At 39.2% G+C, this 20940-nt stretch overlaps 1 protein-coding gene across 5 annotated transcripts in view; it reads left to right on the top strand.

Moving 5' to 3' along the window:
- Positions 1 to 20940, top strand: part of LOC143887739 (putative aldo-keto reductase 1) — a 47055-nt gene continuing 26115 nt past the window's right edge. For all 5 annotated transcript variants that reach the window (XR_013254356.1, XM_077391905.1, XM_077391907.1 and 2 more), the window contains exons 1-4: positions 1 to 157; positions 12123 to 12293; positions 17855 to 18055; positions 18187 to 18359. Coding sequence is in view for 4 of the 5 variants with exons in the window: in XM_077391905.1 (XP_077248020.1) it covers positions 98 to 157; positions 12123 to 12293; positions 17855 to 18055; positions 18187 to 18359 (605 nt within the window). In the remaining variant the exon portion in view is untranslated. The remainder of the gene's footprint in view (positions 158 to 12122; positions 12294 to 17854; positions 18056 to 18186; positions 18360 to 20940) is intronic.

Genomic DNA, 20940 nt, shown 5'->3' with positions numbered 1-20940 from the left:
AAGCCGCTTATGCTTTATGTTAAATTGAAAGATTACTCTCGGATAAGGCATTCCAGAGTTGAAAGCTAAATCTCTTTTCTTTTTGGTTGCGGGAAAAATGGCCGAAGAACCCAAAATCCAAATCCCAAGAGTGAAACTGGGAATTCAGGGATTAGAGGTAAGTTTCGATTTTGTTTGTTATATTATTAAATTTTATCAAAAAAATGATATCTAGTAGTCTATGGAAATCTCTAACAGATGATCAAATACTCCTCTGTGATTTTCTTTTGCTCATTTGAAACAATAGCTATGGGAGAATTTCGATTGTTAGCTTACTCCAAGAAACTCCAATCACGGAAATTAGACTAATTGAAACTATAAAAAAATCGTTATACACTTGAATACAAGTTTAAAAGATCTCTTTAAACAATAGCTGAGCTATTAGAATATGATCAGATCTTATTGTCAGATTGATTAGGGTAGATTTAGTAGGTGGATTAGATTAGATAACTTAGTTGATTCGGATTAGCTCTCCCAATAACTTAGCTAATCTCTTTCCTTGATTATCCCCTAAAGTGCTCTATATAAGCAATAGTCAGGCCACTAGTTAGGGTTTGGTTGTATTCACCAAGACAACCAAGATTAGTGAAATCCTTAGACAACTTAGGGCCCGTTTGGATGCCGAGAAGATTTTGATTTGGATTTCTCACATTTGCAGCCCTTTTTGCATTGTAATTTGATTCGGATCAAATTCTTGGATTTCTAATTCAGCAGCTGAAAGTGAAAAAAATCAGATTTCTAAGTTTGCTCTGGAAATAAGAAATTGGAAATCCACAGATCTGGGAGTTTCCTTCACCCTCTTTGCTCCTCAACCTCTCCCCTCCACTAGCAAGTACCCCCTTCCCTCTCTGTCTCCCTCTACATGAGCTGCCGGATCTATTCATTTTGCATTCAAAACTCAATTCCAAATCCAAAACTGAAAAAAGATTATGCCCGAAGGGAATCTCGCCTAAAGATGAAGGGCAACTAGAACTAAGATCTGATTGATCGGCCTTATCTCGTGGGAACCTACTAGACTATTTAGTAGGGTAGGGATAAGCCGTGCTAGCCAGCCTTTTAGTCGCGTCTTCCTTACTTGAGAGGGGCCCCTCTTTAGGCGTGGTTATTCGGTTATAACAGAACCGAAATAACCGAAATTTGGTAACCCAAATTTCGGCAACCGAAACCGAACCGAAACTGAACTAAAAAAAAATTCGGTTATTTGGTTATAACCGAATAACCGAATTGTGAGAGAAAAAGAGGGAAAAAGCAAAATCCTGGTTTGGATCGGAGGGCTAGGATCATCCGATCGAAATAATTTTTTGAACACAACCTAATTAAGTTGTGATCAATCAAATGGACGGTTTTGATGATCCTACGGAGTGCACATATAGCACTTTTTTTTGGAAAAAAAATGGTTTTTATCATAATTCCGGTTAACCGAATTTTTTTTTAGATAACCGAAACTGAAACCGAATATCCAAAAAAACTAACCGAAACCGAACCGAAATGGAAAAAAACCGAACCGAACTGACCAAATCGGTTCGGTTCAGTTCGGTTATTCGGTTATAACCGAATAATGCTCATCCCTACCCCTCTTAGCCCTTATTAGTATGTCACGCCTTTAAGCCGCGCCAGCCTCCTCGGCTATATGCTTAACACATGCAAGTCGATGAGCCGCGCAGAAGGAAAAGGGGCTCCTAGCTATAAGACGTGTGGTCGAGTTGAGAGACGAGATAGATGGAAGATTCTTTCTGACTCTAGCAGCATCAGAGCTAGCTTCAGATGACCCAGGCAAAGTTTCAGGACGAGATCGATCTGAGAAGACCTCCTCATGATCGTGATTCCTCGGGTGTCTACAAAATGGGAGGTATCCAAATGGGCCCTTAGTTGATTCGGATTATCTCTTCCAATATCTTATCTAATCTCGTTCCTTGATTATCCCCTAAAGTGCTCTATATAAGCAATAGTTAGGGATTGGTTGTATTCACCAAGACAACCAAGATCAGTGTAATCCTTAATTTTATCACGAACATTGCCGCTGAGAATACCTTGGATGATAGTAGGCCTTTGATCTTTTTAGCATTTCCTTTCATTTTATTTCAGTACAAGGGTAATAATCTGATAAAAAATACCAAAAGGACCATGGCAGTTAACAACTATTATTTAGGTCCCTTTCGTGCCAGTGGCGTAATCAGGTCTGTTGATCTGACCAATGACCATAGGTCCAGCACATTGCTATTTGCCTCACCTTGATCAGATTACCCTAGCCTCTTGATCCTTCAAACTTCATTTATGGTTATGCTAAGATAAGCCAAATCATTGAATTCTTTAGGCAAAGGTGGGTCCATGACAATCTGTGTTACATCATGACGGTGTATAAGATAAACGGTGTCGATTACATATGTTTATCGCCATGTGGGACCCGAAACATGTTAGGAATGAACATGTATAATCCCCATGTGGACCCCACCTTATCATCAGTCATTTGAAAATTTTAAAAGTGACTTACAACAAACTTCTTGGTTCCGTCATTTTCCAATATGTATGTCGCCTCTAAATCCCTCCAAGTGCTCCCGCCAATTCCATGCTATGATAGATGTCAAAAAGTTCGTCGGACATGGCGTTGAGGATATAGCCTTTGCACAAGTAGTTGTCTTGCTCCCACTTCCTTCTACATGCTTGGGCAAGCGTTTCATCTTCAACTTTTGCCGGTTTTGAAGCAGTGAGAACATAGACCACTTTGATTGTGGTGAAGATGAAATGAAGCCACCTCTTGAAATTGCCTTGAGACATTTGCTTGAAGTATTGAAGTGCCATGAAGATCTCCTAATATCGTCTTAAGATTGTTGGAGAATTGACTGCGGAGATGATGAGAAGATGGAAATGAGATGCTTCAAGGCGCATAACAAACATCGCTTTCCCCACCAATTGTGTGCAAGGGGATCCACAAATTTGCCTCCAAGGTACAATGAAGCCTTGTGAATATTCACCCAATGTTTGATGACATTTTGTACTAAACGGCAACAACCCCGAATCACCCTTGGCTAAACAAGTATGCAAGATTTTTTTTTTGGATGGTCAAGAATTGCATTAAAAAAAGACCGAGATAGTTCAATAGAAATACAATGAAGAAAACAAGCATGAAATACAAACGAGAATCATAATAAAAAATAAATCGAAGAAAAAAAAATCTCAAGGAGAAAGGGATCATAATTCTCCAAAGCCTCCAACTGAACTAGACTTCTTGCAAGATTATCTGCCACCCCATTTGCTGATCTCCTAACAAGTATGCAAGATACTATGCTTTGGAAATTCTCAAATTTGAATTCCCAAGTTGATTTTCGTATTGTACATAAAATGGCTGTTTTATGGTCTTTTTTATAGGGTCTCTGGTGTCTTTTCTGTTTGAATTACACCTCTGCAGGGCATCTTTTCAATTCGCGACTGTTAGATCATGCCCAACCGCAATTTTACGGTCCAAATGGATCATAAAGTGACTATTGGCTTTGTTTAAAACCTCTGTCCTCCCACGTAGCTGCTAAATCGTCAATCTACAGCTCGGATTGCACCCGATCGAACACTAGCTGGTACCCACTATCCTATGCTTTATATCTCACCCAACCGAGCACTAGCCGTTAGAGACATCCAAGCGCGATCCTACAGTGCAGATTGCAGCCGCTCGGGATCACCATTTGATCAAATCTAGATCAACGACTTAGATCAAATCTGGAAAAATGAAGCGCTATAATTGTTGCTCGCGACGATACGTCGTGCGAAGTGCAAATTGCGCTAAAAAGCGCCCAACAACCCACTGCGCACGCCGCACGCGAATGGTGCAACACACCGTCCCTCGGGTTCCACCATTTGCCAAAACCCACGTGTGCTACAAAAGGTAGAGGGAGAAGTGGGAGGGAGTATACGCCCAACTTTGTTACTTTCCAATGCAGGACTATGTTGCTTGCTCTTCCTACGAGCACTTTTTCACCTCTTTCAAAAAGCACCAATTTTACAAGTAAAATATTCTTGTATTTATAAAACCTTTTCAAAAGCGCTTTTATTTTGAAAATACTCTAACATGAAAGACATTATTCTATCGGTAAATTTCAAAATATTACCCGGCAACATCCAGCGGAAATACGCAACAAACACCTACCTCAGTCTTTCTGCACAACCAATATGGCATCTGAGGAAAGCTTGGTTGGCAAAAGGTAGTCTACCGAATGCCGAAAAACTTATCCACAATCATAGTGGTATGAGCTATGTTGGATGTAGAGAATCGTCGGGCTTCATCTGATCCAGTCACACACAAAAGAAAATGAAAATAGCTTGCACACATGTATACAAGGATAGTAAAAATATTTACATGGGCCATAAAATCTTATGTCCACAAGCATGATCATGATTATGCCCTAAAGGCACATTTGGCTACCATGAATTATTTTGCCTGGAATATTAGCTTACCCAATGGTGAGGGAGGGTGGGAAACGGATAGATACGGGACAGCCTGAGTGGGGAAAGGGATATATACGGGACATACTGAGTGAGGACAGGGTAAGAAAAACTTTAAAAACAAGGAAACAAAAAACTCCACCCAAAAACAGAAGTGGTTAAATTGTTTTTAACCACTTCTCACTCTATAGTCATTCGTGCCCTCTCTCAACTCTCCTTCTCCCACCTGCCCTACCGCTCTCTCACTATTGAGATACTAATTTATCATAAAAAAATACATGGTTGCCCGACATGGCCTAAGTGGGAAATCAACTACAAAGATTACAAAAGAAACCTCAATCTCCTTTGACTGTTTCCCTTTCCCCTGTAACACCAGGCTCATACACACACTCACATCCAAGAGAAAACCTCACGTCCTTTACTATATTTCTGATTTTTCTATTGATACCCTTGGTATGAAGTTTTCCCAAGAAAACCAAAAACCAACCCGCTTCTTAGTGAAACGATGAGAAAGAAAATAGGTCCTGTTGGCATATCTACCTATCAGCTTTCTTTGAGAACACACCTTAAAGGTATGAAAATAAAACAAACCTACTTTCATGGAAAGTAAGACACAGAAACCTAATAATCTTCACATTGGCACACACCTTGAAGGTATGAAAATAAAACAAACCTACTTTTATGGAAAATAAGACATAGAAACCTAATCTTCACATTGGCCTATTTTTCATTCACCTTAATTTTTTTTATTAGCGTCACCACCTGTCCGCATCATCGCAAACATCCATTGGCCTTCAAAAGCACCGGCTAAACACACTATTGATCATCTTGGTCCGGACTTCACCTCATTCGATCAATGCAACCAATGCATATATATAGCTGCTCCGATTCAACTCGTTTAGTCAACTCAACAAAAGAACATTGATATTTTCTTTACCATCCACCATCCATCGCATCAAGGTCATAGTCAGACTATTAACCACTATATTTCTCACCAGATGATATAATCCACCAAACTTCTCTCTCTCTTATCCTAACTATACGACGTGTTATTTTTTTTTGGGCTCCACCTAGAGCTATGTACCTGCAGCCCTGGAGTCCAATCGGACAAGCAACACTAGATTTTTCTGAATCTATGGAACATACGTCACACCACCTAAAGCGTAAAGCATTTTCATCTTTATCATTTTGAAACCATCACTTCATAAGTAGATTCATCATCCAGGGAAATAATACATGTAATATTCTCTTAGAATGTATCAAAGTATTTCTTTTTGGAGCATATCTTTATAAAACAACATGAATCTTTTATCTGCTCAACATGAGAAGGTATGATTACATGTGAAAACTGTGAGAACATCTCCAACGACCTCATTTTGCTTACCCAACACTACTACCACAGTACTTCTAGAACTAATACTATTCTTTTTTCAAGGTATTCTGGACAATTCCATTACAAGTAGCCAAATTCTTGCTCTGATAAACATTGCACATATTCCCGTTGACTCAGGATCTTGAACTGTCACTTGTCAAACAACCTTCCAATCTGTTTCTCTCCACCAACAATCAGCCTATATTCTTGACAACTTCAAGATTGGGCTTCCTCCTAATCTCATCAGATGACAGTGATGTCGTGAGTTGTTCCAGCTTCACTATTGCTTTTTGAACAACAACTAGTCGCCATGTTTTCGTAAGAATCCGAAGGAGGAGAAGAAACAAGGCATTATCTGATTCCTTCGTCATTTCATCAACCTTGTAGATGTGATTTACAATTCGCCGAACTTAGTCATGTATTTTAGAAGATTTCTTCCTTCTTGCATCTTTAGATCATACAGCTGGAGTTTCAAATAGAATATGTCGGCCTAGCTCTTCAACATGTAGAGCTTCTCCAACATATCTCATAGTTTCGGTGTTTATTCTTCTCCATAACATTGAATATGATATTGTCCATCTTACATATTTAAAATTTGTTGGCTACCCTTGACTTAATATCCTCACAATTGGCATTTTGCATCTTTATCATCTTCCCGTCCTTTCCCTTCAACGCTTAGTTAAACCCTGTTGAATTAAGATGTCCTTCGCTTTTCTCTGCCAAAGAATAAAGCAATTTTTTCATCTATTTTTTTTAAACTCAAATTTCAAAATTGAATCACTTTATAGAATTTTTTTGAGCCTAATCCGATCCACTCACGCATAAAAGAACATGAAAAATTGAAAGCGCACAAGGACACAAGGATAACATGGAGATTTATGCTATTCGGTGTAAAAGCTTATGTCCATGTGCGAGATCATGAACTTTGACTAAAACCCTTCCCCCTCTCTCCTCTCTCTCTAAAGACTGTACTCTTTCTCATACATCCAAGAGATACCGTTTATATAAGATTTTCGCAAGAACTCCTACACCTACCCCCCTTCCCAATTAAACTAGGAGAGAAGAACAAAGACTCCACAACTTACCTGAGAAAAAATACACAATAACCCAACAATAGAGATTTTAATTAGATTGGGATTCTTCTGTTTCAGGTAGAATACTTTTTTTTTCCGTTCAATCAAAACTTGCATTTCTTTGTTTTTTGCCGATCAAACTGAACTTGCCATTTTATGGAAATGATGACCGCAACAGTTATCCAGTTAAGCATCTAATTTTTAGCAGCTCCACTAGGACATGACCCTCTCCTTAGTGACATAAGGAAATCTATCGACGCTTTAATGAGAAAACAAAGTTGGAAATCTGAGCAAAAGATATAGAAAAGTAAATGTTGTGATAAATGTCTTCTATTCTATTTGAAGTGATCTCTGGCGTACTGCTGAACACTTTACCCAAACTAACAGGGCCTAGGGTAGTGACCCAAGCTAGAAAACTAAATAATGTTGTGTTTTATATTTTGGTTTTCTTTTCTTTTTTGCCTTTGTGATTTGATCCATATTTGTGTTCACGGTAATGATACGTTTCAGAAAAAGGGTAATGATACATTTCAATCTTATCAGCAGGGATGTCTGTATGCAAAAAATGAAAATTCAAAAATTGGGAAAGGTGTTAATGAACTGTCATGTTCTAATGTTATTTTCCTCAATATTTCCCTGTTTTCCTCCCTAGTAATTTTAGTCCGTAAACATGACAGATGCCGGAGGATATGTGTGGATTATAGGCCCCTAAATAATGTAACAGTTAAAGACAAATTCTCTATTCCAGATATAGACGAATCACTGGATGAATTACATGGGGAGGAATTGTTTTCTAAATTGGATTTGAGATTTGGGTACCATCATATCACGGCAAGAGATAAAGACATTCCCAAGACCGCTTTTAGAACTCACAAAGGTCACTATGTATTTTTAGTGATGCCCTTCGGGTTGAATAATGGATTGTCAACATTCCAGAGCTTGATAAATGGCGTATTTAAAGCTTTTCTGTGAAAAATTGTGCTAGTATTCTTTGATATTCTTGTGTATAGCAAGAAATTTTGTGAACACTTAGCAACATTTAAAGTTGGTGTTGGAGGTGTTATGAAACCATACGCTCTACGCAAAAGCTTGCATGTTTACTTTTGGCAGCAAATTCATTATTTGGGATACATAATCTCAAAAAACAGCGTTGTAGGGTGCTCGCAGAAGATTCAGTGTATGTTAGAATTTAGATTGACCGACTCTACATTTTATCTTTCAAAAAAAAAGATTAACCTACTCTAGGTTCAGTCAATGCTCTTAGGTGATATTTTGGGCTGACCTGTTGGTAACTTGGTACAGAAAGTCTATTGAAGGTTATGGCAGAATTGCATCTCCTCTAACCACTCTTTTAAGGCAGATTTGACATTTCATAAATTGAAGAAAGCCATGACAAGGGCGCATGTTTTAGCCTTGCTGGATTTTACTCTTCCCTTTGTGGTCGAGTGTGATGCATGTGAGACTGGTGCTGGAGTGGTTTTGATGCAGCAAGGAAAGCCCATTCCATATCTCAACCAAGCAAGTCATGGCCATAATCTCTCCCTTTCCACATGAAAAGGAACCACTAGCCATAATTCTAGCTGTCAAAAAATAGAGGCCATATTTGACAGGACGTCGGTTTATCATCAGCATAGATCCACGTAGTCTCCAGCATTTATTGGAGCAGAGGATTACTATTCAACAAAAATGGTAATCTAAATTATTCGGATATGATTACCAAATTGAATATAAAAAGTGACTGGAAAATCGTGCGGTAGACGCACCCTCTCGTGTAGGAAGTAGAGGAATTTTTGCAATTTCCAATCCTATTCCTATGTGGTTAGATCAAGTAAAGTGAAGAAGCAAATTTGGATCCTTATCTTCATGAGGTGAAAGAAAGTTGCAGAATGGTGCTTACCACTAAATACAAGGAATTGGACGAGGTTGTTTGGAGGAAAGGGAGAATCTTAGTGGGTCCCACATCACAATTGAGGTTGTATATTCTCTTCGAACACCATGCGACACCATCATATGGGCATTCTGGTTTCCACAATACTCTACAAAGCGTCACAAGGAATTTTTATTCACCAGGCGCCAGAAAGGAAATTTGAAGATGGGTCGAAGAGTTTGACACATGTCAATGGGACATGGGTGACACTACCCTAGGATTATTACAACATCTCCCTATCCCTGATAAGGCATGGCATGATAGATCTTTGGATTTTACTGAGGGGTTGCCAAATTCTTCTACAAAATCGGCAATCATGGTGGTGATTGACCGACTTTCTACATATGGTCATTTTCTTCCTCTCTCATACTCATACATGACCCAGTCAATAGCAATGGTATTTAAAAAAAATATAGGTACGTATAAAGCTCTACCAACACTGGATGTGCCCCATTTACCACTAGAATTTGATGATTTTGAGATCTCTACGAAGGAAGTCCCTCGGGCTCGGCAAAAAAATATCTTGGAATTCGTCCAAGATTCGTTGCACCTCTGAATCGATCTATGTTGAACTGTGCAGGTCGGATGGGACCTCTTTACTAAATAGTTGTAACATGTAAGCTTTCCCAGCTCCCTTAAGTTGTTTGGTCACCTTCTTGGGTCCCACAACCTTTGATGGTGAATAAGGGAATCCCTTGTGAGTGTACTTATTCCCCTTATCTCTAAATTGCATGTATAAGAATTAGAATGTGTAACCAAGCTTCCCTATGAACTGCGTCATAGCCTTCAAGAAACAATAAATTGAAATTAGCTTTGATGGGAACTCCTTGGGATTGGATCTGCCGATCTGGACTCCTCGGAATCGACGGCTCTCTTTTAGTTTTTTCCTGTTGGCCACCATCACCTCAAAAATGGCATATGATTGGATAGAAATATGGGCTTAGCGTATGATCATTGGATCTATGAAATTGTGAGTCGATCTGCTATCTACAAGGATAGTGAGTTGGTAGTGCCGAATTGACCCAACAATTCTCTTAGTTTGTGCCTGCAGACCCGTAATAACATGCAAGCAAATTTTTTACGTCTCCTCTTCTTCCATCGTATTCTCAGCCTTTTCTTCCATTGTTGCATCATCTTCTTCAAGTAAACCCTCCATCTAGAAAAGCTTCTGAGTCTTACATCGGTGATTGGGCATGATTCTCTTGTCACAGTGGTAGCATAAACCCTTTTCCCTTCATTCTCTAGCTTTAGCAAGGTTAGCCTCTTAATAACCGGTGGCAATCTCGATGGTTGAATTGAGATAACAACCGGATGTGTACGAGGTGGTACCCTTGGTTGTATCACCCGCCGCCTTATCTCCTCTTCCCTCCTGGAGCCATGCTATGCTGAAAACTTCAGGAAGTGTAACTGATTTCATCTTTTTTACACCAACCCATAACTCGTCAAAGAGGCTCCTGATGAAAACCTCAATAAGGTAGACTTCAGATAACCCTTTGACTTTGTTGGACATCACCTGGAATTTATTTTTATAGTTCAAAACCGTGGAAACTCGGCATAGCTTAGATAACTGGCTTGCGTAATTTTTGCTATGTGCGAGGCCGAAATGAACATCCATTGCTTTATCATGTCGTCCCATGCCACAATTTGGATTCTATTTGGTGTACCATTAGTACCACTCGAGAGTTTCCCCATCTACGTTTAGGGCTGCATCCAATAATCATTGTTCATATTGCACCTGATGGTACCTAAAATAATGCTTTGCCTTAAGGATCCATCCGTTAGGATTTTTCATCAAAGCAAGGGAAATCCAATCGCATCGACCTTGTCTGGATGCCTCCGTCGGTTATGAAGGATTGCCCATTGCCCCCGGGTGCGACGCTATTCAAACGTATGCTTCCTTGTGTTTGAGAGTGGCCAATAGATCCTTCTAGGTCCTCAGCCGAAATCCGATAAAGCAATTTCGGCCAAAATTCGGTAAAAGAAAACAATTACTACTTTATTATTTTCAAAAATTCGGCCGAAATTTCAGAATAATTCTATATATATATATATATATATATATGTATAGGCCCTTACATAGATAGGTTTTCTGCGCGATACCTCAGATAAGTTATCTGAGCAAGAGCTCAAAAAATCATGTGGGCCCTCATTGTTTGAATGATCCAAAGCATTCATTTTATAGGCCCTTACATAGATAGGGTGTGCCCAAAAAATCAGCTCCGTAGGATCATCCTAACCCTTCGATTTTTTGAGGTTAAAAATGGACAGATTTGTGGAGGTTTATACGCATCCACTTTAACCTCCACAAATCAAAGGGTTAGGATAATCCTGTGGAGCAGATTTTTTGTGCACACTCTATCTTTGGACTATCCAAATGAATGCTTTGGATCATCCAAACAATGTGGGCCCATATATTTTTTTGAGCTTTTGCTCAGAACTTATCTGAGGTATCGCGCAGAAAACGTTTCCTATATAAATTCAATTTCCCAAAATTTTTACCGAAATTTGGTAAGTCTGAAATTTCGGATTTCGGCCGAAATTTAGAACCATGGCTGCAATTTATTTAGTTTTTTCATAATCTCATGTAGCAATGCACCGTGTCAATCCGTCGTTTCCTTGAACTCATCGTGAGAGGTTTGGAGTGTCCGCACCTTCTCTTCCACGTGCGATGTTCTTGTTCCATCAGCCATCTAATCGTACAACTCTGATACCAAGTTGATACGTTCCAAATCAAGACTCTGTCGAGAGCCACTTTTTCTACCTTGAGCTATGGTGTCGTTGAAAAACTGCTCAAAGAAGATTCAAGAAATAAAGACAAAAGATAAAAGAGAAAAGAAAAGGTTGGGGGTAAAGATCTTGGTTGCTTTATTCATAGATGAAAAGTGACTTAATATACATAAGGACTCCAAGGAAACAAAGATGTTATCTTCCTTTTTGAAATATGCCATTCAAAAAAATAAAGGGATGTTATCTTTCTACAAATCAACAGCAAACTCCCTGGAACTACAACTCAGCAGTAGACTCCTTATCACTAACCGTCCCATGCCTAATCCCACTCACACCCAACAACTACATGACTTATCCCATTAAAACCCAACAACTAGATTTCCCACGGACGCTGGCTTCACAACCGCACAAATACTTATAGAAAAAATGTGGGATTGGTTCTCTTATGCTATTAAACATTTTATTAGTTAATTATTACCGAATTCACCTGACAACCGTTGCACCATTCCTTTATTTTATTTCCTTGTAATGAGTTTTTTTTTTCTTTTCGCAGGTTTCCAAGCTTGGCTTTGGTTGTGCCGGTCTTTCTGGATCATATAATATTCCTCTCTCTCATGAGGATGGGGGTCTAGTAATTAAAGATGCTTTCCATAAAGGTATCACATTTTTTGATACATCAGACATTTATGGAGCTAACAATGACAATGAAATTCTTGTCGGAAAGGTATGACACTATATTTAACAAAGAAGGCATTAACATAAGTGGCAAGCAAGGATGATAAAAATGGCACCCGGAAGAGTAAATATTGTCAAACTACCGATTATTGCAAAAGCTTAACCCGTTGGAGAAGGCGTTATTTCATCTTTTATTCTTTAACAAATATGCCATGTAGTTTCTTTTCTATTAACAACAAGAAGTTTATTGAAGGAATGGAAATGCCAAACAACTGAATCTCCATCCTACCAAAAAAATCAGCACCGTTTGAGGAAGAGAAAATCTCCAACTTTTCTAGAATTCTTAAGACAAATGGAGTCTTCAGGAAGAGAAAATACTCAACATTACTAGAATCTTAAGACAAATGGAGTCTGAATAAACCAATCTTCTCCATTGTGATCCCTGACAATACCACCAAACTGTTGCGGAATTGGGGCACCAATAGCCCTCTGCAGTGACCGGTTAACAATCCGAACAAGAAAGTGTGTTTCCAGTATTGTGTGTTAATAACTACACAATGTTTCCGAAGTAGATTTGCAAGAACAAAATAAATAGAGTGCAAGACAAACCACAAATAAAGCACACAAGATTTACGTGTTCACCACACTGTGTGCGTGCCTACGTCCACGGGAGAAGACTTCAAAAGATTTCACTATTTGGAAAATATAAGGGTTACAAGAAGCACTCACCGGATTACAAAAGCCCAAAGCTTTGTCTGGATTACACAAGAAATAATCTCTACGCTGTCTAGGATCCAAGCGCCTTCGCTCCCTATTGGCTCGTGCTTCTTCAACCTTCTTCGTCGCCCAAGAGAGAGCCAAAAAACCACCCCTTCAAAACCCTTTTCTAGTTCTTGAAGACGTTTTTCCTCTTCTCTGCTTTATTTCACCATATCAGTCCGTTTCTGTGTTTTTACTAAACTGTAAAGCAGGCACCTTTTCGTTTTGGATAAGTTTCCAAAACCAACCGAGTGTCTCAAACGTTTTCCACTTTCTGCTTTTGGCTTACCAGAAACCAAGAGTCCTAAGAATTGCAAATTCACAAGGTGTTAAAACACCTTATGTAAGCTGCTGTGGCTTACCTAATTCAAGAACTACAACACAAACCCTGGAAAACTAGGATTAGCAGGAAAACAGCCAGTAGAGCTCACATTGACAAACAAAAAATGGCAGAGACTTCCAACTTTTAATTATCTACTCTAGATTACTTCTGATATATAGCCTAGTTCGTTCAATTATACTGTTGCACTCCTTCCTTACCAACCATACCACAAAACATTTTTGTTTGAATGGCACCACCAAACATAACAGCCACAATTTTTTCTTCCTTAAATAGCGCGGAGACTGAGACTGTTGACTCCTTTTATGCCCTTTTTCTTTTCTTTTTTCTTATGTTGAAAGATCCAAAGTAGAAGCTCATAAAATATTTTTCCAATCTTTCAAAAAAAAAAAAAAAAAAAGTAAGAAGACTGATATCAATCGTAGTCACAAATATCTCGGACTTTTTCAAAATAGCTTTTGACACCTGGCAAAATTATAAAAGACGAGGTGAGTTTGTGTCACTATCAAAACATGGTAGCACAAATAATAGTAGCCTATTTTTATTGTATGTTTACCTTAAATTATACATTTTATATGTTTATAAATATTCTATTTACTTCAGTTTTTCCCAATATAAATCTGAAAGTAACAACAAAAAATATGTAAAATTTCCCAGGATATACACTTACCGAGAAACTGTGTTGCATGGATTCTTTGCCCCCCTATGACGAATCTTTGTCGACACGCCTTCACACACAAATCGAACGGGGATTCATGTGGGACACACCCGGATTCTTGTCATAGCAGTGTCCCTCACAAATCCTGTTTTTTCAGGCGAATCCGACTCACCGTTGTTTCTTTTAAAATGCGAATCATGTATATTTTCCCTTTAAAATTGTTTTCTTAATTTTTTTTATATGAAAGCACAATCTGTACTCTTTTAATAAAAACCCTAGTGTCTCGACCCTTGACCCCGGAATGTCGTCCCCCTTCCTCTTTCGACTCTCTTAATCAAAAACTCAAATGCCTCGATCCTTGACCTTTAAAATTTTCATGAATATATATATATATATATATATATATATATATATATATATATATATAGAGAGAGAGAGAGAGAGAGAGAGAGAGAGAGAATAGAGTTCCTAAGGTGTCACCTCATATAGCTTATATGAGGTGGCGCTTAAAAACATAAGGGGCCCACTTTGTTTGGATGATCCAAAGCATTCATTTAATAGGCCCTCACATAGATAGGGTGCGCCCAAAAAATCAACTTCATAGGATCATCCTAACCCTTCCATTTGTGGAGGTTGAAATGGATGGGTATAAACCTCCATAAATCTGCCCATTTTTAACCTCCATAAATAGAAGGGTTAGGATGATCCTATGGACCTGATTTTTTGTAGGCACCATATCCATCTAAGGGCCTTTCAAATGAGTGGTTTCGATCACCCCAAAAAAGGTGGGCCCCTTATGTTTTGTGAGCGCCACCTCATATAAGCTATATGAGGTGACACCTTAGGAACTCTATTCTCACATATATATATATATATATATATATATATATATATATATATATAGAGAGAGAGAGAGAGAGAGAGAGAGAGAGAGAGAGAGAGGAGATGGTTTGTCAGCAACTGCTCAGATAAGCTTATCTGAGTAGACCTTACAAAACATAGGGGGGCCACATTTTTTGGGGAATCCAAAGCATTGATTTGGAAGGCACTGTGTGTCCATGTTTCTGCCCATTTTCCCCCTCCACAAATGGCAGGGTTAGGATGATCCTATAGGGCTGATTTTGGTACACACCCTATCCATGGAAGGGCCTTCCAAATGAATGCTTTGGATCCCCCAAAAAATGTGGCCCCCCTATGTTTGTGAACTCTGCTCAGATAAGCTTATATGAGCAGCTGCTCACAAACCATTATATATATATATATATATATATATATATATATATATATATATATATATATATATATATATAGAGGAAAGTGTTTCTAGTCCGGCCGACTAGAGATCATTCTCTAGTCCGCCACCCAAAAACATATGGGTCCCACATATTTTGGTGATGCAAAGCATTCATTTGATGGGTCCTGACATAGAGACGGTGTCCACAAGAAATTAGCTTCATAGGATCATCCCAACCCTATGATTTGTGGAGCTTAAAATGGACGGCTATAAACCGCCACAAATCTGTCAATTTTTTAACTCCACAAATCGAAGGGTTAAGAAGATCCTATGAAGCTGAATTTTTGTGGACATCCTATCTATGATGAGGCCTATCAAATGAATGCTTTAGATCACCGCCAAATATGTGGGACCCATGTGTTTTTGGGTGGTGGACTAGAGAATGATCTCTAGTCGGCCGGACTAGAAACACTTTCCTCATATATATATATATATATATATATATATATATATATATATAAGAAAACGGTTCCTAGACATTAGTGTAGATAAGTTATCTACACACCACCTTAAATACAGTGGGGGCCCACATTGTTTGGGTGACCCAAAGCATTCATTTGATGGGCCCTTACATAGATAAGGTGTGCCCAAAAAATCACCTTCATAGGATCATCCTAACCCTTTGAACCGTGGAGGCAAAAAATGGACAGATTTGTGAAGTCTCCATAAATCGTAGGGTTGGGATGATCCCATGGAACTGATTTTTTGTGGACACCCTATCTATGTGAGGGCCAATCAAATGAATGGTTTGGATCGCCCAAACAGTATGCCCTCCACTGTATTTTAAGCTAGTGTGTAGATAACTTATCTACACTTGTGTGTAGAAACCGTTCTCTTATATATATATATATATATATATATAGAGAGAGAGAGAGAGAGAGAGAGAGAGAGAGAGAGAGGAAAGTGTTCCTAAGCTATAGCTTATCTAAGCTTATATAAGCTATAGCTCAAAAACACATGTGGCCCCACATTTTTTGGGGGATCCAAAGCATTCATTTGGAAGGCCCTTCCATGCATAGGGTGTGTACCAAAAGTCAGCCCTATAGGATCATCCTAACCCAATCAAAGGTGAAGTGGAAAATGGACAAACAATGTGTGTCCATGTTTCTGCCCATTTTCCCCCTCAACAGATGGCAGGGTTAGGATGCTCCTATAGGTCTGCTTTTTGGTACACACCATATCCATGGAAGGGCCTTCCAAATGAATGCTTTGGATCCCCCAAAAAATGTGGGGCCACATGTGCTTTTGAGCTATAGCTTAGGAACACTTTCCTCACACACACACACACAGATATATATATATATATATGAGAATAGAGTTCCTAAGGTGTCACCTCATATAGCTTATATGAGGTGGCGCTTAAAAACATAAGGGGCCCACTTTGTTTGGATGATCCAAAGCATTCATTTGATAGGCCCTCACATAGATAGGGTGTGCCCAAAAAATCAACTTCATAGGATCATCCTAACCCTTCCATTTGTGGAGGTTGAAATGGATGGGTATAAACCTCCATAAATCTGCCCATTTTTAACCTCCATAAATGGAAGGGTTAGGATGATCCTATGGACCTGATTTTTTGTAGGCACCATATCCATCTTAGGGCCTTTCAAATGAGTGGTTTCGATCACCCCAAAAATGTGGGCCCCTTATGTTTTGTGAGCGCCACCTCATATAAGCTATATGAGGTGACACCTTAGGAACTCTATTCTCTCTCTCTCTCTCTCTCTCTCTCTCTCTCTATATATATATATATATATATATATATATATATATTCTGCGCTCGAGCACAGAAACAGGGTGGGGCCACATTTTGCGTGGGGTCCAAAGCATCCATTTGATGGGCCCTTTCATGGGTAGGGTGTCCACCAAAAATCAGCTCCATTGGATCACCTTAGGGTGTCCTTTTTGTGGGGCAAAAAATGGACAGATTTGTGGACAAACAGTATCTGTCCATTTTTGGCTCCACAAATGGACCCCCATTGGTGATCCAATGGAGCTGATTTTTGGTAGGCTCCCCATCCATGATGGGGCCTTCCAAATGAATGGTTAGGATCACCCCCCCAATGGCCCCACCCTCCTGTTTTTGTGCTCGAGCGCAGAAACCCTTCTCTCTCTCTCTCTCTCTCTCTCTCTATATATATATATATATATATATATATATATATAATTTTTAAAATTTTATTTTATTTAAAAATTATCAAATCCTCGAATCCTACTTTTTGGGGTTTGATGAATCCGACACCCTGAATCCATGTCGGATCCCGACACACGAATCCGAATCCGAGCAACACAGCCGAGAAGTTCTTGAGGCAAATATTTGTGACTATGATATCAGTGACCAGTAGAACAAGCATGAGAGAGAGAATCACATTATAGCAATCATTATTTATTTCATATACGTGTTGAATTTTTTGTTACTGGTTCTCTTCTAAGCTGTACTAAGCAAGTTCATGTAACTCAAGATTGAATTTCCTTGGGATATGTTTTACCTACGACTATGAGATATTGATTTTAGATTCTGGATTTTATAATGTCTTGAAATTTGTTTAACATTTGCAGGCATTGACCCAGCTTCCTCGAAGGGAAGTCCAATTAGCCACCAAGTTTGGCGTCTCCTTTTTAGAAGGAGAACTAGTGATAAAGGGTGACCCAGAATATGTACGAAAATGTTGTGAAGATAGTCTTAAACGTCTTGATGTGGAGTACATTGATCTGTACTATCAGCACCGCGTGGATAGATCGGTGCCTATAGAAGACACTGTAGGTGCTAGAAATTCCCATAGAGTTGTTGATTTGGTTGGATTATGCTTCTTTATTGCTAGTCATCTGTGTCTAACGTTAGTCAATCATTAGTAACTGATTAGGATTGAAATGATTTTCTGGTGAGGTAGATGGGGGAGCTCAAGAAGTTGGTGGAAGAGGGAAAGATAAAGTATATTGGATTATCGGAAGCTAGTCCGGACACTATAAGGCGTGCGCATGCTATCCATCCTATAACTGCTCTACAAATGGAATGGTCTTTGTGGACCCGTGATATTGAAGACGAGATAGTCCCCCTTTGCAGGTTTGTTCATATCTCTCTCTCCTTTCTTGCATTCATTAAATACACCTATTGACTGCTGATTTTAGTAGTGCAAACTGTAAATAAGTGTCACGCCCCGACCCTATTGTGTAAATATTATCCGGTTCTGGGTCTTCTACCCTCCCTGGTTTTGTTCTTAAGCAGCACTAAGCGTGGCTGACCCGCTCCCCAGGGCCTGCCCCTTTGAGATGCTGACCCCACTATGTAAATATTGTCCGGTTCTAGGTCCTCTATCCTCCCTGGATTTGTTTTCTAGGAGCACTAACCATGCCCGACCTGCTCCCCATGCACTAACACGTCTACACAGGGGAGAAGGAGAGTTTACATATATAGGTCTGGAGCTTTCTCTCCCTTTCTAATGTGGGATCATACAATTCACACCCCTTAGGGCCCAACGTCCTCGCTGGCACACCGTACTGCGAGAAGTACGGCTTTGATACCATTTTGTCACACCCTAACCCCCCGTGTAAATATTTTTTTGAAAATTGACAATTTCATTGATACTATGAAGATTACATTGGGGACCAGGGGTCCCTACTTGCATTACATAGAATCAATTAAGGGTGGCCAGGAGCATACTCCTAGGCCAGTAAAAACCAAAAGGAAATATCTTCTGGGTCAACCGCTACAGGTAGGTCCCCACTTCCATATGCTGCCACCATGCCGAATAACTATTTCACTTCCCTTTCAAATAGGGGTAAGCATTAATTGGTTAAAACCGAATTAACCGACAGAACCGAAATCAGTCGATCAATTCGGTTCGGTTCCAGATTGGGTCGGTTCGGTTTCGGTTTTTAAAAATCCAAATTTCGGTTTTCGGTTCCCGAAGGCAAAAAAATTGGTTTAACCGAAAATCGAAAACCGTGCCCATTTGAAAGCCACTCTCTAATAGGAAGGAGCTAAGCCTCTCATACCAAGCTCTAGGAGCTTTCTTTAGACCATACAAGGCTTTGTCCAACCTATATACGTGATTAGGGTATTTGAAATCTTCAAAACCGGGAGGTTGTTCAACATAAACTTCCTCCATAATATACCCACTTAGGAATGCACTCTTCACATCAATTTGATACAACTTAAAGTTTTTATGGGATGCAAATGCAAGTAGCATCCTTATGGCTTCCAATCTAGCAACCGGAGCAAAGGTCTCATCATAATCGATACCTTCCTCTTGGTTGTAACCTTGGGCTACCAATCTAGCTTTATTCCTTTGAATATCTCCATGCTCATCGAGTTTGTTTCTAAACACCCATTTAGTCCCAATAACCGGGTGATCACTAGGCCTAGGAACTAACCTCCATACTTGGTTTCTCTCAAATTGGTTTAGTTCCTCATTCATAGCAATCATCCAAAATTCATCATTTTCAGCTTCTTTTATGGACTTGGGTTCTATTTGGGAGATAAAGGCCACGTTGGCACAAACATTTTTATAGTGAGATCTTGTCTTGACTCCTTGTGAGGTTTCACCTATGATTTGAGTAGAAGGGTGACTGCACATGATTCTACTATGTTTGGGAAGACCTTCTACTTCAAGTCCTTCAATAGGTTGACCTTCTAAATCAAGATTTTCTAAGGGTTGAACAATGGACTCTACTTGGCTATGAGGCTCTAGAAGATTGACATTGTCATCATCTTCATTAATGACTTTAGGAGGTTCAAATGACTCATCAAATTTGACATACACGGATTCTTTCACAATTTGAGTTCTTTTGTTATAGACTCTATAAGCTTTACTATGGGTTGAATAGCCTAAGAAGATACCTTCATCGGATTTTGAATCAAACTTGTGCAAGGTGTCTTTCATGTTTAATATAAAACATTTACAACCGAAAACTTTGAAATAGCTAACTTTGGGGGGTGTTCCACTCCATAGCTCATAAGGTGTTTTGTTAAGGTGAGGTCTAATAAGCACTCTATTTAAGAGATAGCAAGCCGTGTGAACGGCTTCCGCCCAAAAGTTTCTTGGAACATTGTGCTCATTTAACATGGTTCTAGCCATTTCAATAAGTGATCTATTTTTCCTTTCAACTACCCCATTTTGTTGGGGAGTTCTTGGAGCCGATAAATTGTGCTTGATTCCATTTTCATTACAAAAAGTATCAAACTCAATGTTCTCAAACTCGGTTCCATGATCACTTCTAATTTCATTTATGAAAACCCCTTGTTCATTTTGAATTCGCTTGCACAAGTTGACAAATTTCTTGAAGGTTTCATCTTTACTAGTTAAGAACAACACCCAAGTGAACCTAGAGTAGTCATCAACAATCACATATACATATCTACTACCTCCTCTACTACGAGTCTTCATGGGGCCAAATAGGTCCATGTGAAGGAGTTGTAGTGGGCAAGAGGTAGATAATACACTTATGGGTTTAAAAGAGTCTTTAGTATGTTTTCCATGAATGCAAGCACTACAAACTTTATCTCTAATGTATTTGAGTTTAGGTAACTCTCTCACAAGATTTTTAGAAGATAATCTTGAAATCAAATCCATATGAGCATGACCAAGTCTCCTATGCCATAACCAAGGGTTATCATCCATGGCGGAGAGACATTGGATGTTTTG

The sequence above is a fragment of the Tasmannia lanceolata genome, unplaced genomic scaffold (assembly GCF_043159265.1).
Source record: "Tasmannia lanceolata isolate RefF3 unplaced genomic scaffold, GAP_Taslan_0.1 ptg000012l, whole genome shotgun sequence".
Lineage (NCBI taxonomy): Eukaryota > Viridiplantae > Streptophyta > Magnoliopsida > Canellales > Winteraceae > Tasmannia > Tasmannia lanceolata.
Note: the sequence above shows the minus strand (reverse complement) of the source record. Positions and strands in the feature narration are given on the sequence as shown.